The 24,743-nt window shown below is 34.8% G+C and overlaps 1 protein-coding gene across 7 annotated transcripts in view; it reads right to left on the reverse strand.

Annotated features, from left to right (window-relative positions):
- Positions 1-24,743, reverse strand: part of LOC140771693 (eIF-2-alpha kinase GCN2) — a 56,440-nt gene that overhangs the window by 26,184 nt on the left and 5,513 nt on the right. For all 7 annotated transcript variants that reach the window (XR_012106209.1, XR_012106211.1, XR_012106210.1 and 4 more), the window contains 10 exons: positions 23,876-24,004; positions 23,708-23,794; positions 23,531-23,617; positions 23,316-23,430; positions 17,973-18,090; positions 13,291-13,345; positions 7,893-8,059; positions 4,169-4,356; positions 3,319-3,467; positions 2,884-3,130 (listed from right to left, as the gene is read on the reverse strand). Coding sequence is in view for 3 of the 7 variants with exons in the window: in XM_073113301.1 (XP_072969402.1) it covers positions 2,884-3,130; positions 3,319-3,467; positions 4,169-4,356; positions 7,893-8,059; positions 13,291-13,345; positions 17,973-18,090; positions 23,316-23,430; positions 23,531-23,617; positions 23,708-23,794; positions 23,876-24,004 (1,342 nt within the window). In the remaining 4 variants the exon portion in view is untranslated. The remainder of the gene's footprint in view (positions 1-2,883; positions 3,131-3,318; positions 3,468-4,168; positions 4,357-7,892; positions 8,060-13,290; positions 13,346-17,972; positions 18,091-23,315; positions 23,431-23,530; positions 23,618-23,707; positions 23,795-23,875; positions 24,005-24,743) is intronic.

The following is a 24,743-nucleotide window of genomic DNA, read 5'->3' on the forward strand; positions in this document are numbered from 1 at the left end:
AAGAGATAAAAGGGTCATTTCCTACTTCCTTTTCTTATCTTTTATTTCTACATCCTTACCTTGTCAAAGCCACCATTATCTGATTCAAACATCGAGGAGTCGGCAGAGTGAAAGAACAACACCAAAAGCATTGCAGGTAGTGATTGTCTTTCTTAGCACATGGAATAGAGATTTCAGTGATTTGATTCAGACTTAGGTGAGTGATTCACTCACTTATTTATTCGATTTTTAAGTCTTGTACTTAGTGTTTTTTTATCAGATCACATATAATTCAATGTGGAAATACATTATTATATTTCTGTGTGCATATTAATTATTATATTCTATATGCAAAATATATGACTCAGTGTATTGCTATACTTCGTGCAAATAGTTATTAAAATGATAGTGAATATTAGTGAGCAAAACATAATTGATACGTGGTAGGATTTTGAGAACAGACACAGGCTAGATATTCTTTATGTATCTCCCTGTGGTGACGCAAGTCTACCTTGAAATACAAGGAACAGAAGTATGCCTAATCAACATATGATCTGTTTAGGTGATCCTAGCACGATTAAGAAATCTTGAAGTGCAAGGAATGAATCTATATACCTGATCGGTATATTATTCATTTAGGTAACTCTAGTGTGGTTAGAGCATAGTCCAAGAGACAAACCTTATTCCTGATCAGTAAATGATCCGTCTAGGTAACTTTGACATGGTTAAAAAATAGTCTCAGGCTAGATCAAAAATTTACCTGAGGTGACTAATATTTTTCCATCATTAGTGGAAGAAACGGATTGTGTTTTCACATAGTGACACATCCTAGTGACCTTTAGGAGAAAAGACGGAGTGCGTTTATCATATAGTGACACCTCCTAGTGACTCTAACCGGATTAACTATAAGAAAAAGACTCAAGTACGTCTTGTGGTGACTTTTAGTTGATATGGCTCTGGCATAATCCCAGTTGAGACACATGACATTAATATTAATATTGAGAACAATTCAACATATTGACACGAAGCATGTTATGAGTTATTATTTACGTTATTATTAGCAATGCTATTATTATTGTTGTTAAGAACATGCTTCGTGGAATTGTCATTTTATATCGCTAGATTTAGATTTTATTTAAAGTTATAAATTTTGGATTTATTTGGCTTTTGAGTGAATTCTACTCACTGAGCTATAGTTGTTAACTCATAAAATTTTTTTTCTAATATTTCAGATTATAGTTGTTCATAATTAAATTCTTATCATTTTGGGACTTAGAAAAATATTAGTTAAAGCTTCGTGTATCTCAAGTGTATTGAGATATATGACCGATCATAATTCTAATTTTGAGTTGTGATAGTACAAATCATGCTAACCAAAGAGCACCATGGATCTAAGTGTTAGGCAGCACAATCTAGGCTGGCTTGATACAAGAAGACTGACACAACCTTGTATTGCTTATGTGATTCTAGGTTCCTAAAATATTTACTATGTCAGCATGGTATCCACATGATGTGTCGATCAGTATGTCCTATGACAACAGCCTATCAGACGAGGTGTGCTAGCAGCAGTTAAATCTGCTATAAGCAAATAAACAGATTAAGAGTCGGAAATTGCAAATAGTATAAGAAATGGAGAAAGGAAAGTTCAAGAAAAAAAAGAGACACTAGGAAAGGTACATTGGACAAGCAAAGAGATGCCACAGATGGAAAGAGATGGTAGATAAGACAACCGAATCCAACTAGAATAAATATTCCATCCAGTTAGAGCAAAAGCTAGAGGAGACCAATCTTCCCCTTAACAAGTCCTAAAATAACTGTTTCTTTTCTATGGGAAGTATGCTCTTATAGCGAACCTTGCTTCTACCTCATCACAGATGCAAGGATGAATGCCTTGACCCCATATATGTTGACACATGGTATTTTAAGCTTTTAGCAGCTTATGAGCTTGTCTTACTTCCCAAGTTAATAATTCCTTACATCTTTTTGTGTTGCAGATGAAAATAATGCTCATTTTGGAATAAAACAAAACTAACATGACAATACGGTTAATCATTCTGAGTTTTAATGCTTTAGCTTTATGATATGAAATATTCAACTATAATCCCCGAGCTATTAACAACACAATATGTGCTTCAAGTAAAGGATTAACGTGCCGTCAAAACTATTTGTGCCATGCCACTTCCCTGCTGGCATGAGTCAGTTCCCCCAGCATAGAACTAGTACCATGAAAAGGGAGACATGGTTCAAAGTTGAGTTTCAGTTGGCTTTGGATTTTGACTCCTGGAATGAACAAGAAATTTGAGCCAAATCATTATTGGTTTCGGCCTTGAACAATAAGTCTTAACTTTTGGTTTGAATAAGTTTCAGCCGCAGCTATTCCTTCTCAGGTGAAACTTCAAACCATGGGAGGAGCGGAGGCAGATGCAGAGAGAACGAGGCAGAGGGAGGGGAGAAATTGGTTAGGGGCTGCAATGTCTAGGGAATCACATTGGCAAGAGAGGAGGGAAGAAGAATAAGAAGAGAGTTTGAATAGGGTTTGGGGTGAACAAACCCTAATCCGACCTAAAACTGACATAACTTAACATGTGATACCCACAAGGCCACAAGCCGTGACTCTGTTTCACAAACACTAGTTTCGTTGCTGCACAGGATAAGCCCAATTTTGGCACACAATTCCAAGTGCCACTTAAATCCCTAGTTTAAATAAAAATCTCTGAAGAGTTCTGTGACATCATTTGTTATCAATGAAATATCAGCATGCAAGATGACCTCCGAAAAAATGGTTAATGGCTTAATGCCAAAACAAAGTTACAAAACAATTCCTTCATATGCAGCAAAAACAACTTGAGCAGCTCTATTTGTTCGACATCTGAAAGATGCTCAACCAAAGGTACCACCACTCACCATTTAACCATTCATCTTCCATTCTTGGAGGCAATTCATGTTGTAGAAGCTCAACAGCAGAGGGTCGGTCAGAGGGACTTGGAGATATTAAGCGGCCGAGTAGAGTTGACTGTCCGGGAAATTTTTCAGCCCAGGAAGGTGGAATAATCTTTTGTTTAAGATCAGAAAGAACAATATGTCTTTCCATTCCTGTTGCAAAGGGGTGCCACAGCTCGAAGAATATAACCCCTAAACTATACATGTCAACCTGCATGAGAAAACCATAATATCTCTACTATTGATACAAGACTAGCTCAGCACTAAAAGAAAATCAGTATATCAGATAATGTATCCACATATTAGGCCAGATATAGAAATCCTCTGTCATCATACTTTTACTGTCCAAATGGAAAACCAAGTGAAGAAATTAATCATGACAAAAGAATTGAATACTACCTTTTCATTGATCTGTGGCCATTTCTGCTCAATTTCAGGTGCTGTATAAAAATAAGTGCCAACTTGACCAGTTCCGTCCATTGAGACCCCAGTTGCCTCAGTAGGAAAAGGATGATCAAGATCCAGCTGTTCAAGCTTTAAGAACTTCGCTGAAAACAGTGAGAAATTTAGAGTTGGGATTAGTGTTTAATCTACCTAGGTTTGAATATGATCAAAAACCTATTAGAGAAGAAATGCAGCACATTCCCATGGATTGAAGAAACCACTTCATCTAAACCAATTGAAGAGAGATGTGACAACTGACAACAGGTATTTTTCCTTGGAAAACAATAATTTCTTATATCTGCAAGAAAGAATGACAATTGCCCATGGATAAATTTGTTGCAAATTGTACCACAAAAAATAGATGTTCCACTTACAAATTTACAGGTCACAAGCCTTTATCTATTATATGCAAAACTGAAAGAATCCTCCTTATTGTAAACTTTGTCATTATGATGAACTTACAGTCTCTAAGACTAGTGAGTCATAGAATACCTAAAACATTCATGGAAAGTCGGGAATCATCATAGCAAGGACATTTTGGTAATAAGGATTTCAGAGTTCTTTTTGTATCAATCTTATTACCAATTTAAAAAATGAAGACCTGGCTGTTGATCATATTCAATAATAAAGTTACAGATATATTAATTAGCTAATATTTGCAAAAAAGACAGAATATGGTAAAACAAGGGCATAATGAAAATTAAGTCTTTTAGGTTATAACAGCGCGACTACTAATACAAAAGAATACATTGTCCTCATGCTACTAATGATGAACAAGCAAAAGAAAATAGCGCATGAAACTTACCAAGACCAAAGTCCCCAATTTTAATATCATTACGAACATCAAAGAATATGTTGCTAGGTGTCAAGTCTCGATGGATGATTCCCTGGCTATGTATATGTGCTAGACCTTCCACAATTTGTCGAAATAAATGCCATGCATAGTCCTTGTCAAACGAGGAAGTATATGATTCAAAATCTTGCCGTAGGGTCCTTCATACACCAAAATCAAAAGTTAGGAAGGCAAAAAGAGAAATTAAACAACCCAAAATGTACTATATTGGATGTCAAGGGATTAAATGTGGAATAAGGCTTTGCTTGACATTAAAGTTCTAAGGGCCCACAATCAACATTTCAGATACAATCAAGATTTGTAGATAAATAAGTTCACTACCAAACAAAAATGGCTCTTGTTTGTACTAAATCATTCTAATTGCACTTGTCAAGTCGTCAGGTTGCCAACTTGTCATTACAGACCCATACGTGGTGAGTTTTCATCATCATAAGAGAGTATTAAAGAGATCACTCAGTAATGAAATTCACAGGATTATATTTTTAGAATTTAGATAATAAATGGTAATTAAGCATTTTTAAAAATTTTAACTGTAAAATATCATAATTTAATTGCAAGTTCTCTAAAGTATAAAATCACATTCTACAGGAAAACAGAAGTAGAATTAATATAAAGGGCATATGCCTAGAGTAATGTATGCAAAAAGTGAACCAATAAATTGGATAAGAACAAAAATTAGAGCTTCGATATATCCATCATAAGTGAAATAATAAAAAGAAGAAGAAGCATACATAGGAAGTCAATATACGTGTAGACTATCTTATTGAGTATCTATCTTTGCAGCTTATGCTGAAAATAATGTGATATACCTGTATGTTGTCCGGATATGATACTTGTAGTCTTGTATACATAGGTAATCTTGCACCACATGATCATAGCTTTGTTGAAACTATTTGCCAACTTGGCATTGCCTACCACAAGGTGTTTAGCCTATTTGCGGATCCACAACATAACTCTTTATTCACCCGCCCTAACCTGTTTGAGATCTTCTTCCTCCTCGAATTGGGGCTAGAGCTAGGGCATCTCCATGTGGGACACGACAACGCCTTCATCGATGGAGCTTTCCAGCATGACGGGCTACGGCAGCACCCCTCGTGCCACATGCTGATATGCTACCGATACGGCCATCGTTGAACCTAATATAACATATTATGATCTATCCTGATATCACATACTTGAATGTAACTTTCTCTCTTAAGCCTTAAGAAGCTAAAGATCAATGTCTCATATCTATCAAAAACTTAAATAATTTAGACAATGCAACATATTTCTTTCTCTCCATCCTAAGATCTATGAAGGCCCGCTTCCACTCACGAAACTGATTCATGATGTCTAATCAATGATGCACATAGGAATGATAAACACGTTGTTTGGTTGATAAATGAATCATAGATTCTCGATGAATCATTTACATTAAACCCTTCTAAATTATGTAATCTAAAAAATTGATAAAAAATTGTTATATACATTTATTCAATAAAATAATTTTTTTCAAATATTACTATATTACAGATAAAATTAATACAATTTTATTCTACATATCAAATATATATAATCTAATATTTTAAATATAATAAAAAAAATAATGTTATTCTACATATCAAGTATATTTTGTTTCATCTTATATAATATTAGATTATTGATAATATTAAAATATTACACTTTCATATATTCAATTATATTTATCTAAAAAATGACTTTTTATTATTATAAAATAGAGGAAGATTCCAATATTTTATAAGATATATTTGTGCAGTTTAATCAATCATAGCCATGTTGGTGGTAGCACAGCACCTAACATAGAGCATGATAGTTGCACATCCCCATGCTGAGTCATGCTAACCGACATGGGTGCGTGTTGGTCAACACTACTACGCGTCGTGCTATGCTCAAGTGCGTGCAGACTCGTGTAGATATGGAGCCCATTGTTTTAAAAAAAATTAATTTCATCAATCAACTTTAGTGTTATTCTTGTGTCAGCAAATGAAATCACCATCATCAATATGATTAAATATTATCAATAGCAACATTCTCGTATTATTCTTATATCGGCAAATAAAGTCTTGAATCCCTCTCATCATTATACATTTAATTAGATATTAGTTTTAAAAAAAATTTACAAATCACACCTATATTTTACCTATTTTGTGATTCACACCCTATCTTTGAGAATTTTGTAACTCAACCATTTTTTTTCTTATAATTTTTATTTAACACCCTAATATTATTTTGATTAACTAACATTATCCAAATTACCAAATTACCCCTACCACCCACTCTCCTCTCTAAAATACCCCCATTCTTCTTCTTCTTCTTCTTCTTCTTCTTCTTCTTCTTCTGCCTATCCTTGTTCCGACCGAGGGTTCACCAAAGAAGATGGAGCAAACCGAGCATCTCGAGCAACTATGATTTAGGGATCAAAACTTTTGGCTTCAGCATGATGAGGCGGTGAGGATGATGAATAAAATAGGAGAGAAAGGATGAAGAAGACGGTGGTAATTTAAATATTCTATAAATTATTTAATATATTATAATAGAATATTTTTTTGTTAGTATAGTTAAGGTGTTAAAAGAAAACTATAAGGAAAAGAAAAGGGGTCGAGTTACAATTTCGTCAAAGATGGGATATAAATCACAAAATAAGTAAAATATAAGGTGTGATTTATAAAATTTTCTATATTTAATTATTGAATTGTTATCAATTAATATTGTGTGTTAAATGTTATTATATTTTTAATTATATTATGGAGAATTCATATTATAAAGTATTCAATCATTAATATTAATTTTAATGAATGTATTCAATCATATTGTGTTGAATAATATTTATATTTGATTATTGCTATATCATTAATAAAATAGGTAATCTACAAAAATAATCTAAAGATAAAAATTCTAATATAGGTTTTAATACATATATTTAAAATAAAAAACAAAGACTGGCGTACCAAAGATCCAAAGATATCTTTACATATCTTAATTTTTTTCTTAAAACTATGTTAAAAGCTTGCCATTGGCATGCAAAGGCGTGCTAGTTGGCACACCCTGTGTTGAGAAATTACATGGCACGTGCCTTCGGCATGACTATCATTGGTTTAAATAATGAAATTTGTTTTGTATATACATTAGATATTTAAATCAATAAATATCAATTTATCAATATATATATACTTTTCACATTTGACTATATATATTTGGCACATATAATAAAAACTTCTTTTAAATATTAATATATTTATGAAAAAACATATATGTATATTTGTATTTTAATAGAATATCAGATTATTAATACTATTTTAAAATTTTAGTGCAAACATAAGGATAATATATATAATATTATAATTGTAATTTTATTACATCCAATTAAATATTTGACTATCAGAAATTTTGTAAGAAAAATAATTTTATGACATTCCCTTTTCTAAATTCACTTTCATATTTAAAAAGTTACTATAAGAATATTAAATTCACATAGGTAGCATCATGGATTAAGTGTTGATTCCACTCGATTAATGACCACATGATTCAATACATGGTAGCCAAATGTGCCTTAAAAACAAAATTTTCATATAAATAGAATAACTACATGTTGCAGACTTGCAAGAATATATAGATAAAGAAATCATTTACACATGCACTAGATCATAAAAGATAAAAATGATAAAATTCTTCATACCTATGGCAATACTCCATTTGTATATATAAGTACGTTAATTCCTGCTTGTTATCACCAGGAGCATCTGTAGAGTTGACACCTGCATAGCTACTACTATAGCTCTCTGCAGTTTTTGAACCCCAAGCACTCTCTCCATGATAATTGCCATATTCCGTTTCAAACCACGCCTAGATTTCTCAAGTAAGGAAAAAGATCAGAGATTTAAATTGTTAAAAGGCAGAAAAGATGAGCACTCTAATACAATTATCAAAATATAACTGGACAAAAGCTGTCATAGTTGGGCTGATAGGGTCAGAACTAGGTCAACCTTTGGCCAAGAATTCCAAGGTTAGGCCCAAGACAGATATGGGTAAACTTTCTAAGCTATATGGAAAAGAGTTCCATAAAATGAATAAAACGGATCATGCATTAGGTTAAGCTTAAGACCATTTGAGTAGATAGAATAAAAGGGAATATTTCATTTACTCCATTCAGTAATTTCAATAGCGAACTACAGTTAACCTTTATACAAGAAGCCAACTGCAGGGCATTTTACCTCATTCTGCAAAAAATATAGGATATCATAAAATTTCTATAATCAAACAAAGCATCTGCTAACTGCAGATGTGGGAGGCAAATTAACACTGGAAGAGATGTATAGGAACACTCTTCTTTTATCTCACTTTCTGTCTAGCATGAAACTATGAAGTAGTAGTTGCTACATATATCTTTATTCACAAAAAATAACTATGGTTTGTGATCATCCACTCGCCAATAGTTCAGTATTGAGCGGCAAACATAAATCTGCCAAGAGAGTACTTTATCACTCTAAAATGTTAAAAAATAGTAATAATTTAATCAACTGTGAAAGAATCTGCAATTGCAGATGCATAAAAAGGATAAATTGAAACTAATAGAATGGTAGGGCCTTAGGAGGACTATGAAGGATTCAAGGGAACTTCTCCCTCACTTTCCATCTACTCATGCCATGAGGTTATTGCTGATAGTCGCTACATATATATCAGTTCATATAGATAACCTTTCATAAAAAATATGCTACATCCAGTGCAGGTAATGGCCTTCGATAACCTTATATCTTTAATTAAATGAATGGCATACTATGTACAAAAGTGTATCCGTATGGCAATTGAGCAATTTTAATTGTCTATCATCATTCAGAGCCAGAACTTGTAACATGACAATATAAGAGTAATATCAGACTACAAACAAAGAAATATGTTTTACAGTTTTAATATATTTGTTGGTTTAACTCAACCAGGAGTATAGTTTAGAAAAATCAACTTGATGGCTGGTTGTTCCTCAAAATGCGTTTAAACTCTTGTTTATTAAAAATTAAAAAATAGGAACACAAAATAGAACTCCGCTGGTCCATGATCTCAACAAACTCAATAGCACGGAAACTGCAACAAAATACCTACGACTAAAAGGAAGAGAGCCTAGATTGTAGACACATTAATTGAAGAATTTTGTTTCTGGGACATTGAGACCAGGTATCAAGGTGAAACTTTTCAACAAGCTTGAAGGTCCAAAGATAATGTGATTAAGAACTAGGTTGCTCTTAATACCACACTAATACAAAATTGTGCAACTAACTTGTTAATCCCTTTAGTGATAATCCATCTAAATTTGCATAGCATTATCTCTAAAACTGACGGTTCCATTTACATAAGTAATTAAGGATCTGTTTGACAGTCCAAAATCGCCTGAATCGTATGAATCAGCTGATTTCAGGTACCAGGAATGCACCGAGATTCCTAATCACCAGTGAATTGCGGAACGCCAAGTTTCTCAATCATGTGTGAATCATGATTATCTGTCATCTCGTGCCTTTAGGCACTTAGGATGCATTTAGTAATAGGGTAAGGAGAGATAAATTCATCTCTACGCTTATCCCAAGAGATGACATATTCCTTGAGATCAAGGTTCGAAATATCAGAATTTGTCACCAAAAAAAATTATGCTTATCAACCATATCATATATATTGATTGTTTCAACCGTCAATATTGAGTTTCGATATCAGACTCTTTTTTAATTACACAAAAAATCCAACGTTCATCTTAATACATAGAAAAAAATTAAAAATAATAATAGAAAACTAGATAATGTCTCACAAAATAAAATCTAAAAATTTATTAATTTTTTTTTTTTAATTTCTCTCCATCTCTCCCACTCACTCCCCCATTCTCCTCCCTATCAGTAATATTCAAAACAAAAAAGAAGGGACACGTATAAGGCACATGTAGTTTCCTTTCTCATATTCCTTCTCTTCTTCTCTTTCCTTCTCTGACTCGGGTTATGGGGCAATTGCTGGAATTCCACGATGTCCTAACTACAAAGCCTAACAAACCTCTCCTCAAAAGGCATCGGGACTTTCTTCTCCTCCTTGATGATGGGTCGTCAGAGTGTCACCGGAGTAAATTACAATCACCAATGGAACGGCTGGTGAGTCCTTCCCCATTCCACAAAGTTATTTTAGAAATTTTAGGGTATTTAGTATAGTACCTTAGTTTTGGGTGTTTGCGGCCTTGTTGGCTAAGTTCGTTGGTCAATGACTTCATGTCACCATCACAATACTCCAGAAGCTTCACGTAGTTGGTCTCGTGCCATGATTCCATCCATTGGAGCCCACATGGCTCGCATTAATGTAGAAACTAGCTTTATGACCAGCAGCCATAGTGTTAGGCTATTAATAGCCTTCTGCGTTTTCCATCCATCTTGTAGGAGTGGCGGTGGTCGAAAGGGCTCATCAGTAGGGCGTTGGTGATGGAGGTTGCTGACTACACTCCTTTTGTTGGGCTCCCTCAAGGAAGACAACGAGGTCGGACTACGGCTCAACCCAAGCCAAACCCCACCCCTCCCCACCTTTTAGTTTTAGGTTGCAGGTTGGATTCGTGTTAGCTGGGTCTTCCCAAATCCGATTTGCCTTGTGGGCTGGCAGCTCAGGCGCCCAATATGGTTCACCCTTTTAGATTTTGGGCTAAGGGCTAGCCACAACCTAGCCCATGAATGAATGGAGTTTTGGGCTAGCTGTAGCCCAACTCAAGTCTTTGGGCTTCAATGTTGGCTCCGACTTGTTTTAAATTTAGAAACTTTAGTTATTGTTAAATTAAAATAAGATTTTATTTATGGACAAAGGTAAAGATTTGCACACATATTAAGGGTGGCAATCGGGCCATGTTAGTTGGGTTCAAGTCGTGTTGGGTTCAGGTAAGGTCATGATAATATAAACACAAGCACAACCCGTTTATTAAACAGGTCAAAAATTTTAAACATTAACACGACCTATTTATTAAACTAGTTACATGGGTCATTGGGTGGTACAAAATATTTAATTTTTTATAAGTTATTTAGATTATAAATGGATCTATTTGAGTTGTAAACTGGTTTATTCGGGTTATAAACAAATTTTTTGTGTGTTAAAAATAGGTTAGCCAAATCAAAAACGAATTATTGTATTATGAACGAATTGGCGGATCATAAACGGGTTGGCAGGTCAGGTTATAAACAGGTTAATCAGGTTGAGGTAATAACCACGAACACAACCCGTTTAATAATCGGGTTAGACGAGTTGACCCGTTCCAAACCCAATTAGGCTAAACCCAAACCTGTTTAAAGCTGGTTTGCCTTGTCGGGTTATCAGGTCGAGTTAACTTTTGTCACCCCTAACTCATATATAGATTGTTGATCGCAGGTGGGGGATTTACTCACGTATTTATCTTCATATATTTTGTATTATAATTTTATTATATTGTCTTCATACTTTGTGTATCATTATTGCTTTTATGATATATTATACTTCGTGCCATATATTATTGTTAGTGCAGGTAGCCAATATATTGATCATTAGTAGCTTGCTTAGCATGAATTATAAGTGGGTGAAATTTTGATAATAAATCTAGGTTAGATATTCTTCGTGCATCTCCCTATAGTGACTCAAGTCTATATTGAAATCTAGGGGATAAACCTATTAGGTGACTCTAGTGAGACGAGAAAATAATCACAAACTAGAGCGGAAGTTTGCTTATACTTATTATTCATATTATGAGCTTGCTGACCATTGTTATTAATTGTTAAGCTTTGATTTTCATATTATATTGGATAAATTATGGTTTTATTGGCTTTTGGGTGGATCCCCACCCATTGAGATGAAATTGCTAGCTCATTAAACTTTTCTAATATTTCAAATGTTAATCGGCTTAGCAAATAAATATGGGCATTAAAACTCTACCTCCACTTAGGATTTGTCCTTTTTCTATTAAATTGTACTAGTTTTTATGTTTCTAAACTATCTGTTCTTTTAGTTTGTTTGGAGACACATCGGTGGTGACATTTGGTTATTATTATTTTTATTGGAGTTGGTGTTTCATATTAAGTTTCTTAATGTGAATTTATATAACTAATAATGTTGAAAACTTGAAATTTTTTATCTTATTCAAAGTGATATTTTCAAAATTTCTAGGTTATCTTCGTCAATGCTCATAATGACCTCATATTTTTAATTGGATGTCTTCAAATGCAGGATTTTTTAGAAAAAGGGATAATGTAAGGTTGGAAACATAAAAAGTCCATAATATAGGGGGTTATTTTGAAATATCCTTAAAACTAAAACTAACAGAAATAACAAAATAAAGTTAATATGAAAATGTAAATGCATAAAAAAAAGTAGAAATAAAGCCTTTTAATAAAGTAATACTTTAAATAAAAGTAAAATTGAAAATATAAATTAAATATAAATAAAATGTTTAGAAATATAAATATAAAATTTAAGTAATTGAGAATGTTATGTGTATTTAAATACCTAAACTTATTATTTCTAATCTAAGGAAAATATAGTAATAAGCCCTATGGGAAGCTATATCCCCTCCTATTAATCAAGTCCATTATTTTCATATCAAACATAAGATATGTGGGACCCATCAATAACTAATCCAACCCCACCATCTATATCCCCCAAACAAATGCACCCTTAAATCTTTGCACAGAAGCATAAGAGTTGATCATAAGTTCATAACAATCAAACAAAACACACTAGGCCACACATACCAAGATATCATTATATAGTAAACATTAAATGGTCAGCTCAATATGGCAAATGGAGAGTGTTTATGCAGAAACTTGATTATTTATCTGTCTATACAAGGTGATCTTCTTTTCTATACTGTTCTCCATGAAATATCACAAAGCAAAAGTTACATGAGAAAACATACACATAGAGAGAAGAATATAGCAATATCCCAGAAAAGAATGTAAAGAAACAGTCTTACCTCAGTTCTTTCAAACCCTTTTAAGAAAAGATGTACCTTATATTGCTTTCTAATTAAATAATATCTTAAAAGCATTAGATGGAGGACAAAATTAAGAGTTAAAAGTAAATTACAAAAATGAAGAAGCACTCACTTGATAGTAACGAACAACATGTTGATGCTGCAAGCGAGACAGTGTGGCTACTTCTCTGAACACCTTGCAAAAATGGTTATAGGAAACATCGAAAAATGTTAAGTAAAATAGTGAACAACCAACAAAACTAAAGTAGCAAACAAAGAAAAATCATTAGTCTACAGGAACTTGACATAGAAATCTGTATAATTTAAGAAAAAGAGTAGAAGTACTTTCTCGAAAAATAAGAAATGTATTGCTAATCAAGTAATGGACAATGCTGGGGTAAGATTGCTTACAAATTGCAATCTTGATTGCAAAAGTTTGCCTTAAATTTTGGTAAACTTTTGAAATCAAGATTGCAATTTTGATTGCAAAATGACACCAGCAGTAATAGGTTTTCTTTTTCACACATCGAGTGCTAAGGATGTTAAGGAATGGCAAATTATTAGCTATGAATAAGGTAGTAGCAAGTAGTAACAACAGTAACATTTGTTAAATAGCCAAAGAGACAATAGTGACTGTACTTCGAAGAACATAATCATGTAAAGGAAATGAGTGCCAACTGATTGCACCAATAGAGAGCATGTAGGAGTCTCCATCTCTGGAATTTTACTAGCTTGGATCTTGGAGCACCCAAGAACCTTCTAACATAAGAGACAAACTGTATTTGCAAGATTGTATTACTTAATATCTATAAAAAAAAGATTGTATTACTTAATTACCCAAAACCAAATCAACCTTTATCTATCCTCTTCCTCAATGATGACAACCTCTCTGACTTAATTGTTTTCAAAGTACTCAGAAATGATTCATCCGCCTATCACCTCTGGCTATCTGCTGACCCCTCTCTCTTCCGTGGGCCTCCATTGGCACAACAAGATGTGGTCTCAGATAAGCCAGCACGAGGTGGCACAAACACCTTGGATCTAACCAAGGTTATGAGGGACAGTGGAAGCTTGTAAGCAATCTTTCAGGAAGTGACCAGCAGCCAAGCTGGCAACTGCTATGATAGATTTAATTACTATCATCACGAATCTGCTTTCACAGCCTATCATGGCAGCTGATATGGGGGGTGCTCTGGCAACATCAAGGCCGTTACTAATCTACTATTGCATATTTGAGTTTCGCTAAATCTTGGTCACCATGAAAAAGATGTTACTATATGCAGAGAGAGCATGGGAGAAAGATGGAGAAAATGTAAAGGAAATTGAGAAGAGTTCAGCAACAATAAAAGTTGTCATCAACAGTCATTGGATCACCCATGTTCACTGGAGTATAATAGTAACAAACATGAGAAGAATCACTGTGAGGAATCTATTTTAACATTTTCTATTCATTCTTCTATTGCTTAAATATGAATTCTCTGTTCTTCTGCTTTTCCCTTTTCTTTTCTTCTTCAACCTAATATCTTGTCTTCTATTTCATTGTTCTTCCTCTATAAGATGTGATCTTTTTTACGGTTATATGTAGCCAACTCATGAGAAATAAACAAAAAAATTAGTATGAAACAAGGTTACAAGTATTGAGATCGGGATTGGAATCGGTTGTTGGAGAAAATGATTCGTATCGGCCGTATCGATCATCCGTATCAGTCTGTATTTTAAAATAATTTTTAAAATACATAAAAATATTAAAAATTTTAGAAAAAATAATAATAAGATAGAAATATATATGGAGTCTAAAAAATAAAAATATTATTTTCTACCACTCATGCACTCTCTCACCCCTCTCATACAAATATTTTTTTTTAACTCTCTCCCTACTAACTCTCACTTCCACTAACTCTCCAACTAACTTTCTCTCCTATTAACTCTCCCACTTACTCTCTCTCCCATCTCCTCAGTATCTCTATTCCCACTCTCCCTCTCTAGAAAACCTATAATCCCAACCTCTCCTCTTTCTCTCCCTCCCCTTCTCTCTCTCCCATGTACTCATCTTCCTCTCCTACTCCCTCTCTCTCCTAAGTGATGCTTCTCCGATGTGTTCCAGCCTCTATCAATGTTCGGCAAACTTCGCTGACGTAGATCCAGCTCCATCAACCTCCGACGTAGATCCAGTGTCAACCTCTCTATAATAAGCTCCACTCTTTTCTCTCTCTTCTTTTTTTTCCTTGCTATCTTCCCTCTCTTTCTCCCTTTCTCTTGACTAATCCGGTTCATTTTGGCTAAAACTTGGTTAATCTAGATCGGGATCAGCTGAAATTGAGAACCTTAGTATGAAATGTTTGAAATCCATCTCTAGTTCACATCGATTGCCATCCGGTCTATGGAATGAATCATTCAGACAATAGTCTGCAAGCCACAGTTTCTGGATACTGGGTTGGTCGACATATATCGTCTTGATCTACGAAGCACAGACTTCGAATAGCATGTCATGTCCGTGTCCAATACTTGTTGAACACCAACACTCTTCGGACACTTGTTGAACATTTGTACAATGTGTCCGTCGGAGATTTTCTTAGTCTAATCGTGCCCCGCTAGTAGCAACAGGCAGCACGTCCTCGAGGATAAACTAATACGAACATGGCCAAATCTGATGACTCCAAGCAAACCCTGCCTACATAACCACTGTGCTGAACTTCTAAAACCGACACTCGTGCTGACATTGCCTCTTAGCTCTAGTAAGGTGATGTCGGAAGATCAAAACGAGATGATAAAGAGATCGTACCAATGTCTGAGATAGAAACCCTCTCAAAAAAAATAAATAAATAAACTTCCTATACTGAGACATTTGTTGATCATGCCTACTCAAGAGACTTCCTTGAAAGTGGATCTTCCTCGCACCGCAAGACCAGCATGAAAGGAAAATGGGAATAGAAAAAAGTCAAGTACCTCTCTTGGGGCCATATTTGAAATGCCTCCAAAAAGAGAGAATAAAACAAAAAAAGCAAGACTTATATGGAATAACTATAATAAACTAATTATAACAAAATAATATACTATAAGTATAAACTATACTATAGAGGACAGATTATTCACATTTAAGTTGATGGTTAGAGGTTTTAAAAATTACCGAATAAATTCGGACACTCTTTGGACATTTTTGGACACTCTTGAGACACTTTTTAGACATAAAATTTATCATATGCTATAAAAGTTTATAAATATAATTATCTCTTGTAGGAATTTCCTACATATGCTATAGAAATATAATGTAATAATCACATGTTAGTGCATCGAAGAAAATTACTATTAATGCAAATTATTGTAGAATCATATTTACTATTAATCCAAATTATTGTAGAAAATTAATGATAGTTATTTATTCTCATAATATTGAATTGTATTGTAATTTATTAGCATTATCATTTTTGACTTTGTTGTATTGTGTATATTTTGTTTTTCCCTCATAAATAATTTATGCATGCCTATGTACATATATTACAAGTTATCAAAAATATTTCTTTAAACATATCAATAATTAATATAATACTTTTATTTATTTATTTTGTCATGTCTTAAACATATCGTGTTCTATTTTTTTAAGATTTACTATATTTCCATGTCTGTATCGTGTCGTATCTGTGTCATGTGTATATGTCCGTGCTTCTTAGGTCTTGATGAATGGTAGGCCACGTCCTTCTATAACACTTAGTAGTGTCATGTACATAGGGGTGTAAACAAGCCGAGCTTGAGTGACCCAGCTCTAGCTCAGATTCAGGCTCAGCTCGAAATTAATTTCGAGCCTTAGAATTGGGCTCAGACTCGGTGTAGCTCAACTTGAGCCGAGCTCGAGCCGGGCCAAACCGAGCTCCCGCCGAGCTCAAACCTAAAATGAGCCTATCATCAAGCCTCATTCAAGCCGAGCAAAATCGAGCCCAAGCCGAGCCATAAGAAGAAGAAGAAAATTGAGGCCCGCAGGACAGCGCAGGGGGACTCGCCAGAGAGTTGTGTGGCGGAGGTGTTGATCCACCTCGATCCGCCAGAGATTTGCTAGCACCGCGACGTCTTGCCGTTGCCGAAGGAGGAGGAGGCGGCACCGCGGTGGCAGCTTGGCGAAGAAGGACGAGCACCGAAGGAGGAGGCGAGGATGTGGGATGTGAGATTTGGGGGTTAAGGTTTTCTCACCCATTTTATGTCGAGCGTATCGAGCCGACTCCAACTTAGGCTCGGATCGATATTAATTTTGAGCTGATTTTGACGGCTTGAGCTCGGCTCATATCTAACCAAGCAGAGCAGAGCCCGAGCCACTTGTTTATTTTGATAGCCGTACATGTACGCATGATCAAGCCTCCAAGAGCTTAAATCCTTAACTTCTATCTACTTAAGAAGGTACATATACATTTATGATTTTATGCAAGAATAACTTGATACACTCTTCACAAAATCTACAATTTAATGGTGAAATATTTTGCTTTCCTCATGGCAATAAATAAGCCGCCACACTAATTCTTAGCTTACATAATTAAAGCTTAAATTATGTGAATAAAGAATACAGCAACAAGATTACTAGTAAATATGAATAACTCAAGTAAGCAATAGATGAAACTTTAAACAATTAACGGACATTAAAAACGAAAGGTGGGGAAACACAAAACCTCAAAATCCTTTCATAAAAATGAGGGTAACTAAACCTTAGATTATGTGAATAAAGAAAACAGCAACAAGATTACTAGTAAATATGAATATCTCGAATTAGAAATAGATGAAACTTTAAAGAACTAAGGAACATTAAAAATGAAAGGTGGGGAAATACAAAACCTCAAAATTCTTTCATAAAAATGAGGGCTTTTATCCTTAAGGAGAATCTTTTTCACAGCATATTGCCGCCCATCTAGCTTATTTGTGCATAATGCAACATGGCCAAAGCCCCCATGACCTGACAGAAACAACACAGAAGCACACCATCAATGTAAAGGCAGATGCACTGTCAAGATAAAGTTTAAACTCAAATCAACCTCATCGAATAGCAAAAGTAGTGGGAAGTTTTTTACATCAAACAATATAATTTCATTATAAGACTAACTAACCATTATTGGAATATCACATCAGTAATCAGATCCCATGCCATTTGACATAAAATTGTATTGGGATTGAATAGACATATGTGATACTTCTAAGAATCTCACATTCTTCTGTACTTTGTTTCCTATATGAGGCTTGCTTTCATCACAAGTATCCAAGTACCATTTCACAAAAAGAATCTATACTTTTGAAGCAACAAAGTCTCAAAACTGAAAGAGGCCCATAAGGAACAAGATTCTTAGCATAAGAGTACTTGTAAGAATTGGAAAAAGAAAAAAGATCTCTTGGGGCGCACGTGCACTGCACTTGTGCACCCTTCACCCTCTCCATCTCCCTCTCCCTCTTCGACATGCAACGAGGAAGTCGCGAGAGTTTTGGTTGAATCCAAATCAAAATCAGATTTGAGTTCTTTCTATAAATAAAACCCTAAATACCCCCATCTCTCTCTTTTAACCCAACCATTTCTTTCCTCTCGTTCTTTTTCCTTTTTATATCGTCGGAGTCGTCGTCGTGGAATCGGACAGCCGAAGCAATCGGAGACCACCACACGACTTGTAGGTAAACTGTGAGAACCAAAAGAAAAAAAAAAAGGGTCGCACATACAATGCCGGAGTGATCGGAGAACACTCGACAACTCGCAGATTAGCCCTCTCACAGTCCTCATAATTAATTTAAGTCTAATAAGTTAGAATAAAAATACCTATTTTTTAGGTAAAGCGGTGTCATCGGTGAATCGAGCCGGCCGGCAACATCGAGTCACTGCCGCTCGTGTGCCAGAGTTTCATGTCGTTGACCTCGTATTGTAGGTGTGCTTCCTTGGAGCCCTCATGGCACAGATCGCCGCCGACAATGAGTTAGAAGCGTTTGTCATCATCGGCAGCCTCTCCTCCACCTCATGTGGTTACCGTGGCTGCGATTATGGTGGGGAGCTTAGGATGTGGCCGGTGACTGCCAATGGCAGCGCTCGCCAGTGGACTCTCTTCTCTCTCTTATCTCTCTACCTCACGTCAACCCTCTCGAGAAAGAAGGGTAGGGTAGGGCTCAGGTTAGACCAAGCCAACTCCTTCCCTTTTGTTTTTTTTTTTAAGTTGCGGGTTCGGGTTGGATTCCGGATCAAAAACCCGACCTGAACCAAATTAGCAAATGATGGGCTACGACTAACCCGTAGCCCTGTCCATTGCTAATTTATTTGCTAGGCCTTGGCCCAACCCGTTTAATTCAAATCTTATGGGCTGTGGGCCGGCCGCAACCCAGCCCAATCCAATGGGTTTAAATCAATCTAATTTAGCTATTTACTTAGTTTAAATTTTAGAAATCATGATATTAGTTAAATTGAAATATGTTATTTATTTATTATAAAATGTGATGATTTTTCTTAACCTATTGACTAGAGAATTCAGTTATTTCACCTAGACACAAGTGAGTGGGTTCACTTATGCTTTTTATTTCTTTTCTTCGTCTGATATTTTATGCTTTTTATCAGATCATGTATAATTTGGTGTGCAAATACATTATTATATTTTTGTGCATTATTATTTTTTGTATGAAAAATATAAAACCCACTACATTACTATACTTAGTGCATATATAGTCATTTAATTGATCTAATATTAGTATAAAAAAAAAATTGATACATGAAAAGACTTTGAGAACAAACACAGGCTAGATATTTTTCGTGCATCTCCCTGTAGTGACTCAAGACAACCTTGAAGTCCAGGGGTCAGACCTATACCTTATCAGCATATGATCCATTTAAGTGACTCTGATGCGCTTAAAGAACAGTCCCAAGCTAGATTAGATATCTTCCTGAGGTGACTCTAATATTTCTCTATAGTTAATAGAAAAGACAGGAAGAGTTTATCACATAGTGATGCCTCCTGGTGACACTAATTGGATTAACTATAAGGAAAATACTCAAGTGCATATTAAAGTGACTTGTAGTTGATATGGATCCTTAGGAACAATCCCAAGTTGAGACATATGACATTATTATTAATATTGAAAAAAACTCAACATATTGACATGGACCATGTTGGTGAGATATAATTTACTCTGTTATTACTTATACTATTATTATTATTGTTATCATAAGCAAGCTTAGTAAGATTTTAATTTTATATTATTGGACAAATATTTATTTGAAGTTATGGATTCAACTTTATTTGACTTTTGAGTGGATTCCACTCAATGAACTATAATTATTGGCTCATGAGTTCCCTCTTCTAATATTTCAGGTGCTAATCCACATGACGACTGAGTAAGATGTACCGACACCCCACTTCCACTTAAGATTTTACTATTTTGTCCATCAACTGTATTAGACATTTTATTCTAAACCATCTATTATTTTAGTTTGATTGGTGACACATTATCAATGACATTGGTGTTTTTTTCTTGTTGGATTATATTTATTGGAGTTAGTTGTTCATAATTAAATTCTTATTATTTTAAGACGTAGAAAAATATTAGTTAAGCTTCGTGTATATCAAGTGCATTGAAGTACATAGCCGGTCATGATTCCAATTTGGGTCGTGACATAAATCCTCTTCCACCCGTTAAATGTAATTTAAGTTTAATAGGGTAGATTAGAAATACCTAATATGTGGGGTTGCGACACTATCGGTGAATCACGCTGGCCGGTAGCTTCGGGTCACTGCCACTCCGTCACTAGAAGCTTTGCGCCATTGGCTTCATGCTGTGGGTGCCCCTCTTTGAAGCCCTCGTGGCTCAGGTCGCTATTGGCTATCGAGCAAGCCTCATTTTTCTTCTCCCCTTCTCCATCATCTTCTTCTCTATCGGGTGAAAGAGAGTTTGGTTTGGCTTGACCCTACCCTTTGGTTCATGTCTGGGTTCGAGTTTGGATTCAAACCCAATAAACTCGACCTGAGTTGGTAAGTTAATTGAATTGGGCCTTTAGCCCAATCCATCTTTTGAATTTGTGGGCCGCAACTGCCAGCCCGTGGGTAAATAAATGGGTTTTGGGCCATGAGCCCATACTAGTCTGGTTTGACTGGGTTGTAGCAACTACAACCCAGCCTCGAACTTTTGGGCTTAAATTAGCCCATTTTAGCCATTTATTTTGTAATAAAATTTAGAAATTTTATTAAGGATTAAATTAAATTTCTATTATTCTTTATTATTTAAAGGTGGTGATTTTTAGCGCATAGGCTAGAGATTAAATATTTCAGTTATTTTACCTAAACTCAAGTGTGTAGGTTTATTTACATATTTATTCATATTGTATTTCATATTTTTTATCAGACTATGTATTTCTCCGTGTACAAATTTACTTATTATATTTTCTGTGCAATTTAATTATTAGAAATCTATGTGCAAAATATGTAATTCAATGCTTCACTATACTTTGTGCAAATTGTAAATTTTAATAGGAAAAAACATAACTAGTATTTGGTATAACTTAGAGAACAGTCTCGATATAAATCGCTTGCGACTTTCCATGGTAACTCAAATCTAACTAAAAGTCTAAAAAAATTTTAAATTACTACAGTGACTTTCTTAAGTACTCTAACAAGGTTAAAAAACAATCTCAGATTAGATCGAAAGACTTCCTGAGGTGATTCTAATCTCTCTCAACAGTTAATGGAAGAGACATGTCGTATTTATCACATAGTGACACCTCCTAGTAACCCTAACCGAATCAACTATAAAGAAAAGACTCAAGCACCATTTCGAGAGAACTTTTTGTTGATATGAATCCACATGGTATAGACCCAATTGAGAAAAATGATGTTATTGTTATTAAGAAAAAATTCAATATCTGAGCATATTACGAGATGACTTTATGTTATTATTATTGTTATTTTATATCATTGGATTTAGATTTTATTTAAGTTGTAAATTTTGAATTTTTTTGGCTTTCACTCACCGAACTATAGTTGTCGACTTAGGATTTTCTCTTCTAATATTTCAGGTAATGTCAGCGTGGCGCTGAGTAGGATGCACCGAGATTCCATCTCCACTTAGGATCTACCCTTTTTACCTTTCAGTTCTTTCAATATTTATGTTTTAGACTATCTCTTAATTCAATTTGCTTAGAGACACATTAATGATGACATTGATTATTTTTATTATTCTTGAATTAAATTATTGCAGTTAGATTTTCTCATTAATTATTGTCATTGTGTAATTAGAAAGTATCAGTAAGATTTTGTATATCTCAAGCGTATTGAAGTGCATGCCCAATCATGATTATGATTTTGGGTCGTGATAGTACCCATCCCGCCATTCAAATTGGTAAATAAAGGGAGATTAAAAACCACCCACCATCCTCCCCTCGACCTCTAAAATCAAATCAGAAGTACAGGTTAAGGAAGAGTAACAACATTCTTTCCATCTAACAATCGTACTTTGGAGTTTGGATGACAAATAAGTTGACATGTTCCATACATCAACAGTTGTTCGAACTTTGAATAACAAAATCCAACAATCTCCCTCCTAGATTGGTGGCTAGGTTTCATGCTAAGTTGTTTGGAGGGAAGGAACCAAACAACGTGCCTAGAGAATTTATAGCACTTGCCACTTGCCAGTGATACTAACATGGGTAATGAAGTAACTCTTTCTTTTGGTTCTGTCTACAAAAAGAACAGGAGGTAATTAATGTTTCTAATGGAACTGGACTATGGCCTTTTGCCGAAAAAAAAAATGGTAAATGAAGCTTGGCATGTCCTAGTAGGCAGGCTTCATGCGAAGTTGTTTGGAGGGAAGAAAGACCACATTACTAAAGAATCTATTCGCAATAACTGACAAATTAGTGCATGTACAATTCAATTCAATTTCCCAGTCGGTCACAAGTTTAGAAGCTAAGAATGGTATCTATAGAAAGGCTACAGAAGCTATAGTCTTTTTGCTTCTCTAATTTTGCTACCTATAATCTTTTGCTACAACAACTAAACTCAATAATTACTATTACCTACTAAGTGTGATCTGTATTTGTAAAATCAAGTGCTTTCATTTTGGGATGAAGTGTAGGAACTCAAAGGCACCAATTTTGACTTTTTGAGAAACTAAAAAATGATAGTGTCTTAAAAACAGAATAATAAAAAGAAGTGACATCCTTACCAAGTGATCGGACCTCTTCAAAGTCATTAAGATAACGAGAATTTGATCTGGTTGAATTGTTATCCCCAAGAAAACTACCATCTGGTTTCCAAAAGTGAGAGAATCGCGAAGAGATCTATACAGTTAATCAGAAAACCACAATAAATGGCAGCAAAGTAAATTTCACCTTTGCAAATAAGTAAGAGAAGAGTATAAATATCAACTGGGAGACAAACCATATGTTGTTCAAAAGCATGATCAAACTCTTCGCTGAAAATCACAGAAGGTGCAGCAACTAAATCCTTAGCCCATTCTGAAAGCACCTGCTCTATGCAATAGATAAGCAGCACGCTAAGGACAATGCACAATATAGTACAAGCAAAAATGAATAACTGTCATAACTGCAAATGTACCCCTAGGTTGCATAATTCTGATGATATTTCTGGCAAAGCGCTAGAAAATGATCCGTTAGAAGAGGAAGCTAAACGAAGCAAGTGTACCTGATTAAGAAGGTGAAACTGAGATTCAAGACAAGAAGATATATGAGATTTGTGCGAACGTCATAAGCAATAGAAGAATACCAAAAGTAGATCCTTTTTCTTGTTCTGAGATTCCTCATCAAAGGTGACTGAAGCAAAAGATGGTGAACATGAAGACCCGACATCTGAACCAGAACCAGCCTCCCTTAGTTTTATGTCAAGGCTGGCATCCTACAAGGTAAGACGGATAAATTTTACACATTAAAATTTAATGTATCATTGGATAAATTTTACACATTGAAATATAATTATTGCCTTTCCAACTTTCAAATGTTCCTGTCATGGAAACTTGAATTAGAAGTGTTCTACAAGAAGATGGTGTCATAGTGCACAAATTTCCTGCCAATGTGGGGTCTACAAAGGGCAAGATATATCTAGCCTTACTTCCAATGAGGGAGAGGTTGTTTTCATGACTCAAAACCACCACAAGCAGCACTCTTGCGACAAAACTTAATTGTCACTTCAAGTGACTCCCTAAGGTCTTTTACATGACGAAATGTACAAGCTAAACAGATTATAAGCTTACAAGAAAGCTTCCATAAGAAACTTCAAGTGTCAAAGCATCTCTAGACTAGTTATACATAAATTAGTTTGAATTTGCCACATTCTTTCTCATATGATGCTTAGGCCAAAACATGATCGCCATTTAGTATTCTTTTGTCAGGCACTACGCAAAGATCTGACATTCTAATAGTTATATACTTATATCACCATCCATAGGACGATAAAAACAATTAAATTCATTCGGCATCAAATTTGCAGATGATAACATTATAGAATCGCGCCTACATATCAAACCTTAGAAAAGGGCGGTTAATCGTAATTTATTTCCTCACAATCAGCTTTGAGCGCATTGCTAAAAGATAGATTTAACAATCTGGCACCCCTCATGCCTAGGCTGGGCACTCAT

This window comes from Typha angustifolia, chromosome 12 (assembly GCF_048772165.1).
Source record: "Typha angustifolia cultivar Huaian chromosome 12, ASM4877216v1, whole genome shotgun sequence".
Lineage (NCBI taxonomy): Eukaryota > Viridiplantae > Streptophyta > Magnoliopsida > Poales > Typhaceae > Typha > Typha angustifolia.